The sequence below is a fragment of the Oenanthe melanoleuca genome, chromosome 17 (assembly GCF_029582105.1).
Source record: "Oenanthe melanoleuca isolate GR-GAL-2019-014 chromosome 17, OMel1.0, whole genome shotgun sequence".
NCBI lineage: Eukaryota > Metazoa > Chordata > Aves > Passeriformes > Muscicapidae > Oenanthe > Oenanthe melanoleuca.
The window spans coordinates 6,108,646-6,126,243 of NC_079350.1; the positions used below are offsets into that span (position 1 = coordinate 6,108,646).

The 17,598-nt window shown below is 44.4% G+C and overlaps 1 protein-coding gene across 3 annotated transcripts in view; it reads left to right on the plus strand.

Moving 5' to 3' along the window:
• The first annotated feature begins 5,326 nt into the window (after positions 1–5,326).
• The window catches only part of DNM1 (dynamin 1), a 69,859-nt gene continuing 57,587 nt past the window's right edge, over positions 5,327–17,598 (plus strand). For all 3 annotated transcript variants that reach the window (XM_056505257.1, XM_056505258.1, XM_056505259.1), the window contains exon 1: positions 5,327–5,638. In XM_056505257.1, the coding sequence (XP_056361232.1) occupies positions 5,478–5,638 (161 nt within the window). In that variant the 5' untranslated portion in view covers positions 5,327–5,477. The remainder of the gene's footprint in view (positions 5,639–17,598) is intronic.

Sequence of the window (17,598 nt, forward strand, 5' to 3'; positions counted from 1 at the left end):
TATAGATATATAACAGAATTGCAGAAAATTTGGTTAGGATCCTTTCACTACAAGCAACTAAAGAATGTGTCAGGCTGACAGCCACAAGGTGCTGTCAGTGCCCAGTGATCATTGGCACGCAGACTTTGACCCATCCACTGACACTGTTTTTTACTGCAAGGAACGTGTCCCTTTCAATAATTAAGCAACTCATTACTCAGTGTGCAGTGGCAAATACAGCTCATAATGGGAGAATACACAGAACCTTTAAAAGAGTCACAATGCAGACTACAGCATTATCACTCAAAAACAACCCATGTACCCCCTAGGCTTGGGAGTGCCTCATTGGCAATGGAGTGAATGAAATAGAGCAAGATTTAGAAGTTCAAGGTAAGAGAATGACCCAGAAAGTATCCTGCAATGCAGAGACTACAGTCAGCAGAGTTGTTGGATCATGACTACATGGCAACCTGCACTTCACCTCTGTATGATTAGATCAGGGTTATGAAATTTGTTAGCAGATAAGAGGACAGAGCATATGAATGCTTTTTATTCAGGAGCTGGGTTGTATTATACAGCCAAGTGTTTGCTGGGCTATATGATTTTTTTCCAGGGACTGGATCAGGCATTCAGATAACCAGAGATTTCTAATTTCCAGCATATGACTGCACTGTGCAGTTTTATGTTTTAATTTTGGCTTTGAAAAAGACTTGGTATGCAATCCTCAGTGAAGCCACACTGCTTTTGAAAACCCAAGTTTTCTCAGTGCCTATGACAGCACCAACATACTGCGGTGCCCACAATTTCCTCTGCAATCTGCAGGGATGGTGTTATTACTCATCCATTTCACCAGGATATAACTAGTTCTCACCATAATGTATTTAAACCTCACAAACTTCTTGGAGAAGAAGCATATGGAGCTTTAAAGTACTTTCATCTCCTGGTTTGGGGGCCTGTCCATGGAAATAATGGGTCAAGTTTCACCAGACATGCCCTTAACAGCTGATATTAGTTACTGGAATTACACTGTTTTCCACGTCTGTTTTATCTGGAGGGTGGCTGGATTCACACAATGTTTCAAGCCAAAATTGTCTGTGCATTAATGGATGTTTTCCCTCATTCTTTGTAATATAGTTGTAGAAACCTATTCCTGATATTTCTTGTTGGGCAGAACAGGCCCACAGGAGGTAAAGATACAGTTTTATATCCATTTTACCACATGGTCAATCAAACCCTATTAGTGATTTTCAGTCTCATAAAGTAAAATATATACCAGGAGCTATTTTGTGACATCTCACTGGATGCAGAAAGCACAGAGTACTCAGCTTTGAGGCTCTTAAAATATTAATTTAAACTCACATCCATTGCAGATCCCATTTGTAATGGAGTATAACATTAAGCTTATTTCTTCCCTCATGTATACTGTGGCTTCTGGGGAGTCACACTAACAATAATACTGTCCTAGTATCTTATACAGTAGATTAACCTTCATTTACCTCCTTTTGGGGGATTTGCAAACCAATTCAGTTTAAGTACAGAAGATGAAGATTTCATTACATTATTCTACAAAGAAAAGCTATATATTTGAAAACTAAAATATTAAAGGCTGCTTTTCTTTGAAATAGCTTTTGCAATTAATAGGAGCATTAGAAATCAACTTTTTTCTCTGAGCAACTGATACCACAAGAGATCAATGATGTTACTATGGTACTGCCACTACTATAGTAGTACTTAAGTACCTACAAAATAGATATTTAAGCATTTTCTATCTGTAATGGCAGCTTTAGGTAGTTAGGGAAATTTAAGCGGCTAATTTTAGTTAATATTTTTAACTATTGATCAGCTGTATAATGTACTGTTAGTATGGACAATGACAATCCTAGGCCTGTTTATTTTTGGAACTTTTAACCTCTGTTTTTAAACATTCGATTTAAATTCTCATCTGTGTTATAACCATTTTTAGGAACCCAAAAGGCCAGAATTGTCCACTTCAAGACCCACAGTGAAATATTTAAACATTCACACTACCTAGAGTCAGCAGAAACACTTTGCAAGTAACTTAGAGACTCATAAGCTAATTGCATTCCACATTTTTGCCTCTTTTTTTCTCTGAGGACTAGATGTGTTATTTTTTCAAGGGCAAGGAATGAAGGACAGAATCCAGCTCTCAAACGTCTATTTCTAATTATGCTAACTAAACTGGGAGTCCTATTTGCATGAGGTGACAAAATCAGCATACACAACTGTCGTTATGTTGATAGCCATACATAGAAACACACATATGCTTGGCCACATGCATCTTTAGGGATTCATGTTAAAGTACATTCAGAAATATTTATAGCAACAGGGAGGGGGGAGGAGGAAATCTTTCATCCCCCTTGTTTTTCTTTGCTCACATATTCAGTTTTTCTACTAAGATAGAAAGAAATTGATTTTTTCCTATTCATTGCAGTTCATAAAATCCCTTTTGTTTTTCCTGCTCTGTCTGCTACATGCTATTGCCTAAGTCACAGGTAGGAGGTATTACAGAATCAAAAGGTACATTTGCTGAGAACATCCTTGCAACTCAGTTTGTGGCAGGAGAGAAAATGGAAGGCTCTAGGAGTAATTCCGAGTGCCTGCAGTTCACTTTTTCATCAACGGGCGGAGCAGGTTTGTAAAGCTGCAGAAAATCCAAGAATGCTGGAGTTCAGTCTCTCTGGGCTGGGCGCTGCAGTTGCTGCAGAAGCCTTCAGACTTCATGCTGTAAATGAGTGGCTCAGGGTGATGCTGCAGGCAGGCACTGGAGCTCATTTGTTTACAAATATCTCTGCAAGACAAAGAAGCTGGAGCAGATTCCATGCATCTCTCAGTTTGATACTAATATTGATCCATGTAAGGTTTACCGATATTTCTTCATGTTTTACCGCTTCCATCATTCCTTTATTCCTTTCTGGACAGCACCTTATTAGCTCCACGCATCCCTCCTGTACAGTTTGCCCTTTCAGACTTCGGTTAGGCCAAAACCCTCCATATATCCCCCAAAGGACCATGTTTCCTAAGAACTAAGTATGAATTTCACAGGAAAATAGAACTAGATAACATAGGAAAGAACACCTGCAAAGAAGTCAAGCACAAGCCTTTGTACTCTATGAGGTCCTTAACTGGCAACATAAACCCTAGTTTTGCCCTGAGTCTTCAGCATCAGCTGTTGACATACTGTATTTTCAATAGTCTTTCATAAATATTTCTCAAAGTAAATGGATTAGTTTCATTTTAGCTTTTCCAAAAGAATGGTATAACCTGAATAACTGTTTCTAGAGCTGACTCACCCAGAACAAAATACCTACTTAGAGTACATGGGGGCAAAGCTAAAGAGTTAACCTATGAGTGAAACAGCGACCCAAAGACTTCATAGGCTCCAACTGAACCAGAGACAATCACATCTCCATAATTCAGCAAGGACTAATGGTCCTGAACGGAGCTTAATTAAAGCTCCCAGGTCCATAAATGTGGGGGGAAGCCCCAGGTGAGGCTGGTTAGGGGCATTGAGAGTTTTTAGTGCAGCTGGTAAATTGTGTGAGGTGATGGAAGTTATGGGCAATCTTTCTCTGAATTGCAATTGGTGAACTTCAAGTCACAGCAAGCTCTGGGTAAAGAATAGTTTTCTTCTCATAGTTCCTCAAATAAAGTTTCAAAGATCCTCATGGTCTAAAGTTCTCTGTGCTTCAGCTCTGATCGAGGGAGGAAGGTGACATCATTATTTGAGCCTTTGATACTCTTCACTGTTCTTTTTGTGACCTCTTACAAGGAGCAGCTATCTACAGAGGTTTTTTTTCCAGAATCCTTCAACATAAATTATCAGAATGGCTGCAGGGATGCTCAAAGGCTTTTGTCCACAGCCTATATTGAATTTCTTAAGCTTATTTCTTGAGATTTACTGGGTAACTTGCTGAGAGGAAAAAATAGCATTGACAGCCCCCAAAACTGCCCACGTATGCCCTACAATGGTGTTACCCGTACAGATGGAGCAGCTCCCTTCCCTTCCTTCAGTGTTCTTACCTGCACACTGGTGATGTGTTAGAGCATGAGGCAAATTCATCCCTCACCATGGTTGCCTCAGTTTCTCTGTATGTCCAAGTAGGTATTTTTGCATGGATTAAATTTGATGGATATCTGTGAAATATTCATTTTAATTATTATAACTAAAAAGCTGTTGTTTAAAACAAAACAGCTCAAAATCTGTTGCAGTTTTTTGTATTTAGTTTCCCCCTCCACCCCCATCTCTCTCTGAGCTGTGAATAGGAGTCTTGGGTAGCACGAACTGAGAGGTGTTTGAAATGCAACATTCTCCATCCTTCTGAGTCATTGCTAGCCATCAGATGCTTTTTTGAACACTTGTTTTCATTGCTATACTTTTAAATCAAATATGGCCTCATGTTATATTCTTATTAAAGACCTATCCCTTTTCAAAACCTAAAACCAAGCTGTTCCCTCTTTATTGCAGACAAGTAATTTTAAAAACAAAATCTGGGTGCATAAAATGAAGCACCTGTTTGTGTTTCTCTAAAACAAGCCTAGCAACACATCCACTGTTTTATAGCTAAACAGAAAGTGATGCATTTTTCATCTGTGTTTGAATGAAGCAGCAGAATCATAGAATGGGTTGGAAGGGACTTTAAAAAACATCTTATTTTAGCCTCTGCCATGGGCAGGGACACCTCCTGCTAGACCAGATTCAGAGAGTGGTAGCATTTTTGCAAACCTCCAGTTGAACCATCTCAAGTGTTTCTTGTATTCTGGTGATTTCACACAAAGCCCTCCTCCCCAGGTGCCAGCCCTTTCCCAAGTACTGTGACCAAACCATGGTGCACTGACTGAACGGTGTGGCTGTGAGGGTCAAACAGTGCAGGTGTAGTAACCTGGACACGTGGGTCCTTCGACTAAATCTTACCTGTTCTCTGGCAGCGCTGCAAACTGGAGGCAGTGAGTGCCACAGGGATGGTGGCACCCGTGAATGTCACAGGGATGGTGGCACCGTGCTGACACTACGGGCTCACAGTCAGGTACACCGTGACTGACTGCGGGGCGGGCTTACCGGGCTGCGCACCCATACCGGCTGGGCCACACAGGTGTGTCAACCCGCCACACACAGACACGACCCCACACAGCCCCAGGCCACCTGAACTGGTCTGGTTTTGGGGAGCGAGCCCCGTTCCCAGGTCTCTGAGCACAGACACCAGTGCTGTGCCATCCCGATCCCGGCCCCCTCGGCCCCTTACAGCCGCAGGACTACATCTCCCAGGATGCAGCGCGGCGCCCGGTATCGCTAACGCCCCCTGGCGGCAGCACGGGGCGCTCCACAGGCGCGGCGGGCGGGCTGAGGCGAGCGGAGCCCGGGCGGCGTCGAGCGGGGCGAGGGGCGCGGGCTGGAGCCGCTGCCCACCGGCCCCAGAGCCGGGGAGGGCTGCGAGAAGGGTTAGTGCGAGCTCGCCTGTGCGAGAACCCGCGCCGCAACCATGGGGAACCGCGGGATGGAGGATCTCATCCCGCTGGTCAACCGGCTGCAGGACGCCTTCGCCGCCATCGGGCAGAACGCCAACCTCGACCTGCCGCAGATCGCCGTGGTGGGGGGGCAGAGCGCCGGCAAGAGCTCCGTGTTGGAGAATTTCGTTGGGAGGTGAGCGGGCGGTGTCCCCGGGGGCCGGGTAGAGCTGCCGCATGGCCAGCGCGGTGTGGGGGCAGCGGCGTGGGGTCCGCGGGCAGCGCGGTGCGGGTGCAGCGCGGGCAGAGCCGCTGCTCGGGCAGCGCGGTGTGGGGACGGGCGCAGGGACAGCGCGGGCAGAGGCTCCGCACGGCAGTGCGGTGCGGGCACAGCGCGGTGCGGGCATTCTGAGCGTGGAGCGGGCACGGCGCTCCGCTCGCCGCTCCTCGGCTCGGCGCGTGTGCGGTGCGCGGGCAGCGCTGCAGGACTCCCGGGCGCTGCGGTGCAGGGGTACGGGGAGGCGCGGGAGGGAGGCAGGGAGGAAGGGAGGGCTCCCCGCGCGGGGACATTCCGCAGCGGGGTCCCCGCCGCTGCCGCACCTTGGCGGCCGGTGAGAGCCCCCCTTGTCCTGGCTGTTACATAACGGAGGGGGCTGAAGTGGCTGTGGGGGCCGGCCCCATCCATCCCCTGCTCGGTGCGGGGCTCCGAGATGGATGTTGCCGCTGCGGGGGGGGGGGGGGGGGAGTGATGCGGAGGGTGTTTAAGTTTAATCTGCTCCGTCCCCCTCCCCCAGCCCAGGCTCGCTGTCCTCCATAGCGGATGCCATGTCAGGAGCTACGGGGAGACTATAGGAAGGACGGGGTTATAGCTCTCCTATGTGCTCAAATCCCCGGGTTCTACCATTTTGTGACAGGCAATATACTGATGCCTTCCCTTCATGTGACCTTCGCATTCATCATCTGCAACTTGAGTAAATTGCAGACCGCGCTGCTTGGATATCTGCTCCAGTACAGACACACAACACCTTGGGGGGGGGTGTTCCTCACCTTTTTTCCTGGCCTTGTTAATTAATTGTATTAAGTTATATACGGTTTTTAGTTATCCAGGTGTTTGGGGTTTTTTTATGCTATGACGAGCGCTCAGGTTTCTGGTGACTTGCCTTAAAAGCAGTGACTGCTGATACCTGGTCAGATGCTTGCGTGGGTTTGTCTCTTTCGGCAAACTGCATTTGTGACAACATCTATTGGATCTCGTTCCCCCACCCCCACTTTTTCTTTTAAGCTGTTTGCTGTTGGATGGCTTATAGAGCTTTCCCACTGTCAGAAGGGTCTGTGGTGTGGATTAAGTGCTTGTTTAGCTGCAAGTAGCCTCAAATTCTGGACCTATGCAAGGGTATCTTTGAGCAGTGAGTGCAGAGTGTGCTGGGTATACTAGGAGAAAGGCACAGGGGTTGTATCTGGTACAAAGAAAGCATGGTCAAAATAAAAATTTTTATTCTCTTCCATAGATCCAAGAGTTTTGAAAAAATAAGAATATAAAATTTAAAGACTTTGGCATCTTTTCTAGCTAACTTCCAAAGGTCCATGCAGTGTATCCCCCAGAGATGCTGGGATCATGCCAAGGGCAGGACATTGCAGAAACACATTTTACTGAACCTCAGGTCATAGTCCAGGATCCATTTGTTTGTCCATAGTCACAGAAAAAAAAAAATAAATTCCTGGCACCCAAGTCAGAAACTTGTTGGGCTCTAGCTTTCTAAGAAGGGAAAATGGATCTTCTGAAATCTTTGAGCAAAATGGGTTCACCTGTTGGCTCTGCTGTTTTCATACTTTCTAAGTACTGTCAGTCAACCCTCATAAATCCTTTTTAGAGGATCTGTGCAGGCAGTGCTGCAGTGGTGTCGTAGATAATGTAGGGCTGCTGGGCCAGAGGAGGATTTGTTGAAGGAAGGACAGTCGGTGCATTGGGGTACACTGCCCTTCTTCTTTAGACCAACCACACAAGGGCATTTACTAATCCTTGGTGCATCTCCATTGGCACCAATTTAGAACTGGAGATTTTGTCTGCTTGGCAGAAAATATATGAATTTAATTATTTTCTGTCTCCTTCTGATGACTGCTGTCACAGGAGAACTTATGACCTCACCGTGTCCCATCAGCTGTCTCTCTAGCAGCAAGTTATAGTGCTGTGGCTTTTAGAAAATGAAATAATTAAGGGTCCCCTGAGTAGGAGCTGAGAGCTGTCTGTAGAAAAGCATTTAGAGGAAATAATTGGAGGGGAAATGGAAAATGTCAGTGTGAAGAGGTCTTTTTCCATTCGATACCCCTGAGTGCTGGCTAGTTTAGGCTGGTAACTTGAGACCTCTTACCACAGAATGTATGTGTATATGCTGAAAGTCCCAATCCTGTTAAAATAGTGTTGGGGCCCTGCTGTAATGTATAGCCTCTTTTCTTTCTGTGTGGTATTGGAAACCATGATAAGGAGCTATGGAAATACTACCCAGAACAAGCAAGGCTTTTCAGTGTGATTGTGATAGGGGCTGTTTTCTTGTCTGAACAGTCATAAGAAGAAATTGTGTGTAGACCTACTGTGTGCAAATACAATTATTGCTGTAGTGTGGACATGACATATGTCAGTGCTCCAGCTTGATACCAGGATGGTGGTGCAGCTATTGCTCAGCAGCTGCTCGCTGCACAGTGAATGTGAGTGCTGATGAGTTTCTCTCTGAGTGGATGGAAATCTGTGCAAGAACAAATGCTGATGTGGTTGGTACTGGCTGGTGTGCATGATGCAGACACTTCAGCAGAGGGGTTGGAGGCCCCACCAGGGCTGGTTTCCCTGCTCAGGACCTGCAGAGCTCCTTTAAAATTGTCGTCGAGTTATGTTTCCCTAACAGGACAGCACACTTGCCCCCTGCCAGACCTGTGTTGTGACTATGCAGGGCTTCAGTCCATGGCTGCTGCAGTAGTAGTAGCACTGAGTCCCACCCTCAGTGGAAACCTACAAGCAGAGAGGAGTGATGCTGCCTGCAATCAGTGTTTAGTTACATGTCTAACCAAACAAATATTTTTTTGCCTCCTGAATTCGATGACTTACTAGCTGCTGCTAATTGCGTTTTCAGTGACACTCTGCTGTTAAGAGATTATCCAACAGTGCAGAGCTTGTATTTATATTACCAGATGTCAGTGTGGCTGCTGTGTGTGCTTTTGCTGCTGGAGTCTCAGCGTGGTGACTCGGATGCCGGCTGGTGGTGATAAAATCGCTGAAGAAACAAGAAGCCATGTAGAAGGTAGACAGGTGATACATCTGTCCACAGACTGGTTTATCCTGGGCCCCAGAATTGGAAGGAAGGTTAATCGGGTGAGCTCCAGGCATTTCCTCTTGGTGTGGTTATAAGCTTGTAGGATAACTCAGATTGGAAGGGACCTCAGGCATCATTTATTCTATGTTTAAACTGTTGTTACTTCTCTGCTATCTCCTTTTCTAAATAAATAAGAGCAGGCACCTGTACCAGCAAAATTGGTCTGATAAAAAGAACAAAGCATGTGGGATGTGCTAATTTGACTTGAGAGCCCAAATGGCTGAGGAGGTTGTAGAAGACAGCCCACAAGGCTGTTTGTATAATCATCCATGTTCATGCCACTCCTACTTTACCATGTGAAAACAACAAATATGTTTTCTTTAAATCCTGTGATCTCAGAGCACTGTTACACAAATCCTTGGATTTCTGGTAGTATTACTGTTATCTGTGCTTTACAAACAGGAACACTGAAGGCACTGGGCTGTGTTCAGCTGATTCCCAGAATGTCTGTGCCTTGTGGTGTTGTCTGATCAATGCAGGGTGCTGCTCACCCTGCTGTGACAGCTGCATTGCTCTTCATGGGGAAAACAAGGCACCTCTGACTTCTCCAGAACAGATGGTTTCAGGGGCTGCTGAGGAGGCAGTGACTAAGGGCTGGGAACAGTGGGTGGAAGGACTTGAATGGAGATGAAACCATCTTGTTTATGATCAAGGGACCTAAGCAATGCCAAAGTTGTGGGAAATGAATCAGTGTTTACTTGACCCCAGACCTGAGCTGGAATCTGGTACCCCACAAGCATCTTCTCTTGGAAGTTGTGCACCCAAAATAGGGGTACTTAGCAGTTTGTCACCAGGCTCTGATGGTATATGCTGAATTCCCTGATGTTTGTGTGTTGCCTGGAAGGAATCAGGAGACAGGTGTGGGCCAACTCAACCATGTTGGGCTAACCTTGCCTCTCCTAACACACTGAAATTTCCACATGAGTAAAAGAGAAATGGGAAAATGCAGCACTGCAATGCCTGTGGCAGTGGAAAGGCTAAATACTCATTAGGCATAGCTGCAGTAATTGCTGTGACAAAATCAGGCATGGGCCTGGCAGCAAGTGTCTCTCCCTTTCTATGTCCCATACTGGTGAGGCAAAGCTAGATCCTGAAGCTGCAGGGTTTAGTTTGGCTTCAGGTATAACTTTGAGGTGCAACTTAATCCAGAGCCATTTAGAGATAAACACACACCTGAGATATGATGAGGAAATGCCTTTTTGATAACACATACTTTGCTTTGTTATGGAAATCTTCCCCACCAAAATACCTTCAGAGACCAGCAGCAGTATTAGCAACTGTGCAGAAGTGAAGGATCCTTAAGAGGATGCATAAAGAGATCCAGATACTTGGCCTGTTCCTGCAGGAAAACTGTTTTGTTGATGATCTTTGTACTTTAAAGTTGCTCAGGCTTCTGCTACAGTATGTGCTTTATGAGCTTGAGTGTTGAGGACTGATTGTTCAAATCTTGTACAAGTCATGGCTATACTATGTCTGGATTGGGGATGTCCATTGTACTGGGCAGGACTTCACTGCAGGACTTCAGGAGCAGATTTAAATTTAAACGAGAAGATACATTCACAACACATGCTTTGGCCACAAAAGAGGTTATTAAGTGTGATTCTGCTAAATTTTTGAGGGTTCTGATTTAAGATGTATGCTGGCAGAGAGATGATTAATTGCAGATCATGGACCTTTAATTGTTATATGATAAACACATCTGTGAGCCAGTCAAATCCTGCTGTGTATTTTCAGCCTAAAAACACAGGCACTGCTTGTGAACTGACTTATTCAGGGTTGCAGTGGATGGTGTAAGAGCCAGGAGTAGGATTCTGCCGCTTAGAGAAATAAATTATGGTCTGATAAGTCCTACAAATGGCAACCAGTCTTTGTTCTCCACTGAAGAAAATACCTATTTTCATCTTGGATTAATTGAGGAAGGAAGAAAATATGGAGCATTGTGGGAAATGGGTAATGTGTTATAGCAGATCCCAAGATAAAATAATTTCACTTAAGAGAAATCTGTGGATCTCTGAGCAAACATTTGTGGGAGGAGGAATGCTAGAAGAAGATACATAATTTAGTTAAAACATAACATAACATAAAATGGATGGCTGTGAGGGAAAAACCCGTGAATCTCAGTGTTTGCAGATGCAGCAGCAGTGTCTGCTGTGTTTTTTGTCAATTTCTTTTAATCCTATCGGGATTGGCTCAAATAAGTACAAGTCTAATATTTTTTTTCTGCTTCCTGCAGCAGTTGCATGTTCTCTGCAGATCTTGCTAGCTGTATCTTTCAGCTTAACTCTTTAGTGATAATCTTGTGTTTCTGGTAACTGCCCACCAGCCTTATATTCTCTAGAAGAAGGGATCTTTATGGCACGTCTCAGATCATATCAGAATTTACCTAGGGAAAGGAAACCAGCTGCTTCCAGTGAGAAAGCTGGTGCTCAGTGTTGTGCAAGTTGGTGCTTGGACCTACTGGTGTGTGAAAATGGCAGGTTGCCTTGTCATTGCTGGAATTCATCACCTGATAGCTGACAGATCAGGGATGCTGCATTTCCTTGTGTGGATTCTTCCTTGTGAGCTTGATAATCCTCAAGCTGAGAGTCTTAGAATATCTCGAGTTTTTTGATTAGTCCTTACTTTACTTTGAGATAAGTACATGTGGAATTTTTTATGTGTTTCCTCAGTAAACAGGATGCAATGATACTAGGCTGTAAAGAGGGAACAGAACCAGTGGGGAAAGGAGTCAGAAGTTCCCAAAAGCTACTGTCACCTGCTCCTGTTTTTTAAAACTTGGTGTGCTTATCACACAGTCAAAAAAAAACCTAAATAAAACCAGGCAAAGCAAAGATGACCTACTGTTTTTAAAGGGTACTGATTGTTTTCAGAAGCCATTCAATACCTATCTGGGAATACCAAGCCAAGTCCTTGACCCTGACTTTTCCAGATGCTCAGAGCAGGCAGAACCCTGCTAGACTTAAACAGAAGTAATGGGAGTCTATCTGCAACACCTCCTATCTGAGGCAGCTTCTGAAAATGTTATTCTAAGGCAGGAAGTTAATCCCCTTCCTGATCTGGCAAATTCCCGAATGTCCCTGCTTTGTACTTCAGGTTTGAGTCTGTCTGTACAAGCGTGAGTAAAAATTCTGAATAAGGTTTTTTTAAGATGAATCTTTTTGAAGAGAGATGGAAGCAGCTTACAGCTTAGCATAAGTTAATCAAGAAAACAGTTCTTGCTGTGTTCTAGCTACTGGGGTGAAACTTATTATGATGCCTTGAGCAGTGAATTTATTGGACAAGAGCAAACCCATGAGTGCTCCACCCATGCAAGCCATGGTTAGTTTTTTTGTTTCAGGCAGTGTATGAGTAGCAAAACCAGAAGAGTTAGTGAAGGGATGGCAGGCAGTCATCTAGAAGCATATGGTGTTCAGCTTGTGAATGTAAAATTGTTTCTGAGGTGGCGTCCATGAGAGGAGATTTACTGATAATATGCAGGGTAAACCTACTTCCTTGATATGCCACTAAAAAAAATACCCCAGAAACTTTGTGTGTAGTACTTTTTTTCCTTCTTGGACTCACAGATCTGTAACTATATGAGTCAGAGGACTGCTAGTTGGGAGGAGAGATGAAATTAAATCTGGTCCAAAAAAAAAAAAAACCAACAAAAACAACCCAAACCCAGAAGTCTAGTCATGCATGGTGTGAAAAATAGCTTACTAGTGGGACAGTTTCTCATTCTACTTGGAATTTTCTCTTCCTGGCCTCTGACCTCATTTTGCACATTCTGATAGAGAGTGGAATCTCATGGTTAAGGAATATTGTCTGTTATTATAGGCAAATGGGCATGCTCAGCCTTGAGGTAAAATTCTGTTCTTTGCTCTGAAACTAAATTCTTAGCAATAAATTTTTATACCTTTTTCTCCATCCTTAAAGGAGAGGCTCTTGGTGCCTTCCATGACATGTAGGTGTATGTCATTCATGGACACTTGAAAGAACACTGGAGAAGTTTAAACATAAAGTGATAAACTGTTTTTCTTAACAGTAAATGAAAACTGTAAAGATGGCACTGCAGTGTTTGTCTGAGCCCTTGCAAAGGCCTGTCTTCTTTCTAAAAGTGTTGTGCCAAGAACTTTAGTTCTTCATGCAGGTTGGTTTGCTCAATGTTTTGCAGGTTACGTAGGTCTGTCTGCTCTGCAGAGATTTGGTCTGGTGCAGCCACCTTTGGCTGCTGACATAGATCAAGTGCAGGGTTTGAGGGGTGAGGGTGTTCTTAGAAAGCACTGGGAGATGAGAGGCTGCCCTAGATGGACTGATAGCGCTTTAATTTTTGAGTGTGGTCTTTTAGGACAAGGATGGATAGCACAGCCCTACAGAGGAGTAAGCCTAGGGTTTTGTACCTAGGGACTTTCAGCACTTGCCTGTTCTGGTCAGGTTTGGAGGTGGTCAGCCTGCAAGCAGATACTGGTTCTGAAAAACTGCAGAAAAGTTATTTGTCATAATTTACATTTATCTGTGATCCATCTAAAGCACACATCATGCCTATTTTGGGGTGACTTGATGAATTTAGTAATGCAAACTGGATGTATTGCTCAGAACTAACTACTACAGATATTGGGTTAGCTGAGAAAAGAGGGCTGAGAACATTTCAGTGTTTACTGATGAGCAGGCACGACTGCATCAAAACACTGTGACAAGCAGCTGAGGGCACAATTTAATGTTAGGTATTTAAACAGTTATTCCAGATGAGTCATTGATACTTTGCACTTAGGTCCAACTTTGTTTTCAAAGTCCATTAGTGAATATTTTAGTAACAGTTGAATATAAAGTGGCTCCACAGTTTTAAGATATCTTATGTAGATGGGCAGACAGGACAATTAAATTGCTGGTGTTTGCTTCCTTTGTGACCTTCAGCTTTGTCACAGCTCTGAGCCTGGTGCTGACTGTAGTAGATAACTGCTTTGCTTACTTCAAGACACAGTACAGGAATAATGAGCCCTGAGTCTGAAATCTAACAGTGACTCTGTTTTCTCCAGAGCATCTGACATGGCAAGTTTTGGCAGACCCAGCCATGACCAAATGGAAGTGAGATGGTCCCTGGTTAGTAGCTTCTTGCAATTCAGCATAACATGCTTTTGGGAGCTTCTTGGAAGCAGACGTTATGCAAGCTCCTCAAGCTGTGTTTTGCTGACTAGAAGCAAACTTGCCAGTTTCTGCCATTTTTCTGCAAGTCTTGTGACTTGTGTGGCTTTTCTTAGAGCCCTGGCCACAGCAATTGAGCGAACAGAAGGGCAGTGTAGCTTTATATTGAAAACAGCAATTTCTAATGTGGAGATTTGAGGGTATATTTTTTTCTGTAAAAGATGCTGTTTCCCTAAATGCTTCTGGAGACAAGTATAAAGGATCTCAAAACTTCTTAGATCTGCATTATCATCTCTTCCCTTCCTAAATATCAGGGCTTAGTCTCAAAACTATAAGCTCTGCTGAAATAGTTGTGTTGCAGTCGCAATGAACAATAAATGAGGTTTGGAATAAACCCAGTACCTCACTTGTGACGGAAATGGGAATTGAACTGGAGTCTCTGGGGCTGAAAATACTATTTTAATAATGTATTGCCTCAACAGTCTCCTTTAACTCTCCCTTTCCTGTTTCTTATGGCTTTAGGCTGCATTGTTGCAGCCCTGGGGAAGGATGAAGAGTTAATACAACCATAACAGACATGGGAAGTGCTGGGCTCCTGTCTGGCTGCTCAGACTGTCTTTTTAGGGCTGGGAAACACTTTTGCTGCAGGAAGGGCCAGTGTTGTATATGTGATGCCTAGGAGAGGACACAGCCAGTGTTAAACTGATACTGTTGTGGATTTTGGCTGCAAAGCCAGGCAGTGTTGCTGTAATGCTGGATAAAAGCTGATCATAAAATGCAGCTGTATTTCAGAGTAGTTTTTCAGCTGCATTCAGACCCTTTCTCATATCAATAGGCAGAAATCTACAGAGATGCTGAGCAGTCAGTTCTCAACATCTGCAAATGTTTTCACAGCACAGCTAACTTACCCCGGAGAGTACTCAGAAACTACAGTGTTTCCCTGGTTTTTAAAATTGAGAATGGAGATCCAGGGATGGGGGAGGCGGTGCTGAATTTCTTAGAACAAGGAAAGAGGTACCTAAAGGCAAAAACCTTGAAGCCTTTGTTCAGTTCCTCCTCTTTGTCTTCCTGCCACTCTTACATGTGTAAAGACAGAGTAAGTTGCATAGAATCTGGCTCAGGGCTCTGACAAATTAGCAAACTGTTTTAGCCCTGAGAGCTCTTCCTCGTCCCAGTAGTTATAAACCTCTAAAAATCTGGCTTATAATGACTCTCTATTTGCCACCTGCATTCCAGCACAGGAACAATTCCCTGTCAGCAGGGGAATATATCTGGTGACCTGTTAGTTCAGAATTAAACCAATAAACAACCAGACTCTAACCCTCACAGGTTTTATGCTGATATTTAGCCTGGCTGACTTGTTTATGATTTATTTGGAGCTTGTACTGCTCTGGGTCATGATGGGACTCTTTGATTCTAATGCATGTTAGGTTTTCTCTCTTTCTGGCTGCTGTGATCTCTTGTGTAATCTCTGGCTATTTCTTAAGCTGATTGTGCTTTTACTTTTAATAGAAGCTCCTCTATGAATAGCTGGGAATTGCCTGGGCATGGTGGTGGCCTTGAGAGGAGATCTGTCGCAGTGGGGTTAAAGCTACGGGTAAGGAGGAGGTTGGTACGTTCCAAAATGCAGAATACCCTCAGGGATTGGTGCACGACATGTGTCACACTGCAGAGCTGATGCTGCAGCTCCAGCACTGAAACTCAGGTCACCTCTTCTACAACATGCAGTTCTCAGCAGAGATCCCAGCAATAAACTTCTTCCCTCTGGGCTGTGCTACTTTGATTCCTTCGTAAGAATTACTCTGTTTATGCCTGTTCTTACAAGATGTGTTTGTTATCTCAGGCCTGCAAACTACCAGGCACCCCAAACACATTTTGGAGAAAGAGATCCATTTCCTGAATGAATTTGTATAGACTGTTGAAGGAATGATATTTAAATAATGTTTACTGTGAAAGAGTGAGTGAGTTACTGCATTGGCTCTTGATATTTTGCCAACTTCTGCTTGGAAAAAGTTGAACTCACATTGGACACCTGGAGAGGCAAAAGCAGATGTCTTAGAAATCACTGTATTGGCGGAGTGGAGATACAAGGGAGAGAAACTTAGTTAAACCCTTTAGTTGTTGAAAATAATGAAGGGAGTGGAAGGCTGTAAGACTCTGATCTGTCCTAGTCACTATGCTGCTTATTTTGCTATCAGAATGCCTACTGATAAGGCAACAACTGTTTTGATCTTCTTTTGCTGCTGTTATTGTTGTAGAATTTAAGTCCAGCCTTTTTGTCACCTCCCATGGTCACTGACCAAATTTGATTTGAGCAAAATATGCCTTGTGACATAAGAAGTGCTGTTCCACTGGACTTTGGAACCAGACAGGAGGTCAGAAGCTCATTTCTTCTAGGACTATTGATCCAATCTTTGTTTTGGTATAGCATGAAATGGAGATGTCTTGTGTGGTTTTTTAAGTACAGTTTAATGCTTCTGACTTTGCTCTGCACTAGAGGTGTTTGCAATCAGTCTGCTGGATCTTCTTCAAGGACTTTAAGAGGCAGTGCCTCTGCACTCTGTTCCCAGCCCAGGTTGATCCTTAATTATATCTGGAGCAGCAGAGGTGCAGTGCATAGCAAGGAGCCTGGCTCTGCTCCTGGATACTTCTCCAGGCAGAGCAGAGATGTAAATTGGTATCTTACATTCCCTGTGCAGGACAGCTGTGTACTGTGGGCAGCTTGGTCAGGATGCCTGAGTGCAGCATAACTCTGTTACCCCATGGAATTCTGTCCTTCCTGCCTGGCCTGTTGGAAGGGAAGCAGGATATCTCCCCATCCACAGCACACTCTGCCTCTTATCACTACCCGAGATAAGCTATTGGGATACCTGCATTCATCTTTATAAACCACCACCAGTGTGTGGCAATTAACAGCACATCATGGCTTGCTGAGGTACCATCCTTCCTCATGCAGCTTCCGTTTGGGTTTGTGTCTGTGGCTCATCAAAGTGACTTTGCCTTTTCCAATGAACTCTTTCAGTTGTCTGTACCCTTTAAGGAGTTCAGGCTCTGGGCAGCCCGTCTCCTTTTCTAGCACACAGTGCTGTCTGGGAGTGGAGGAAGTGTCATCCTGCAGTGATGAAATGTGCCTCCAGCTACGTTTGTTCTTCTCTTGGGTCTTGCAGCAAATGCCAGGACTCCAGAGGTGGAGTTTTGACAAGAAATCTAAGATTATACTTAGCACAAGTATTTGATATCTTTGAACTTGTCATTGTGCCTGATTTCCTTCTCTGAAGGAGAGAGTGACAAAAAGGAGGATAACCCCCTTTTTTATCCAGAGCCTCCATGCAGTGAGTAGTGTGAATATTAGTTACTGCTGCACTGTATAAAGGTATCTCTGAACACAGAAGAGCCCCTACTGCTGGGCAGCCTTTAGTCTGAACTCAGCTGCAGCCTGGCTCCAGAGATTAAGACACTGGTGGTGGGAAATAGCAAGGTCAGCCTGCTGCTTGTCAGTCTTAGCATCCCTTAATCCTAGGGTGTTATTGTGGCTGTGCTTTCCCATCAGCCATTCCTGTCCCAGAGTTTTAGTGTACAGCTTGTCCTTTTGTTTTCTCACAGCTCAAGTTGCAGGTGCTGAGCAGGTCATGTTTTTCAAGGCTGCAACCTTCTGTTACAGCAGAGCCAGGGG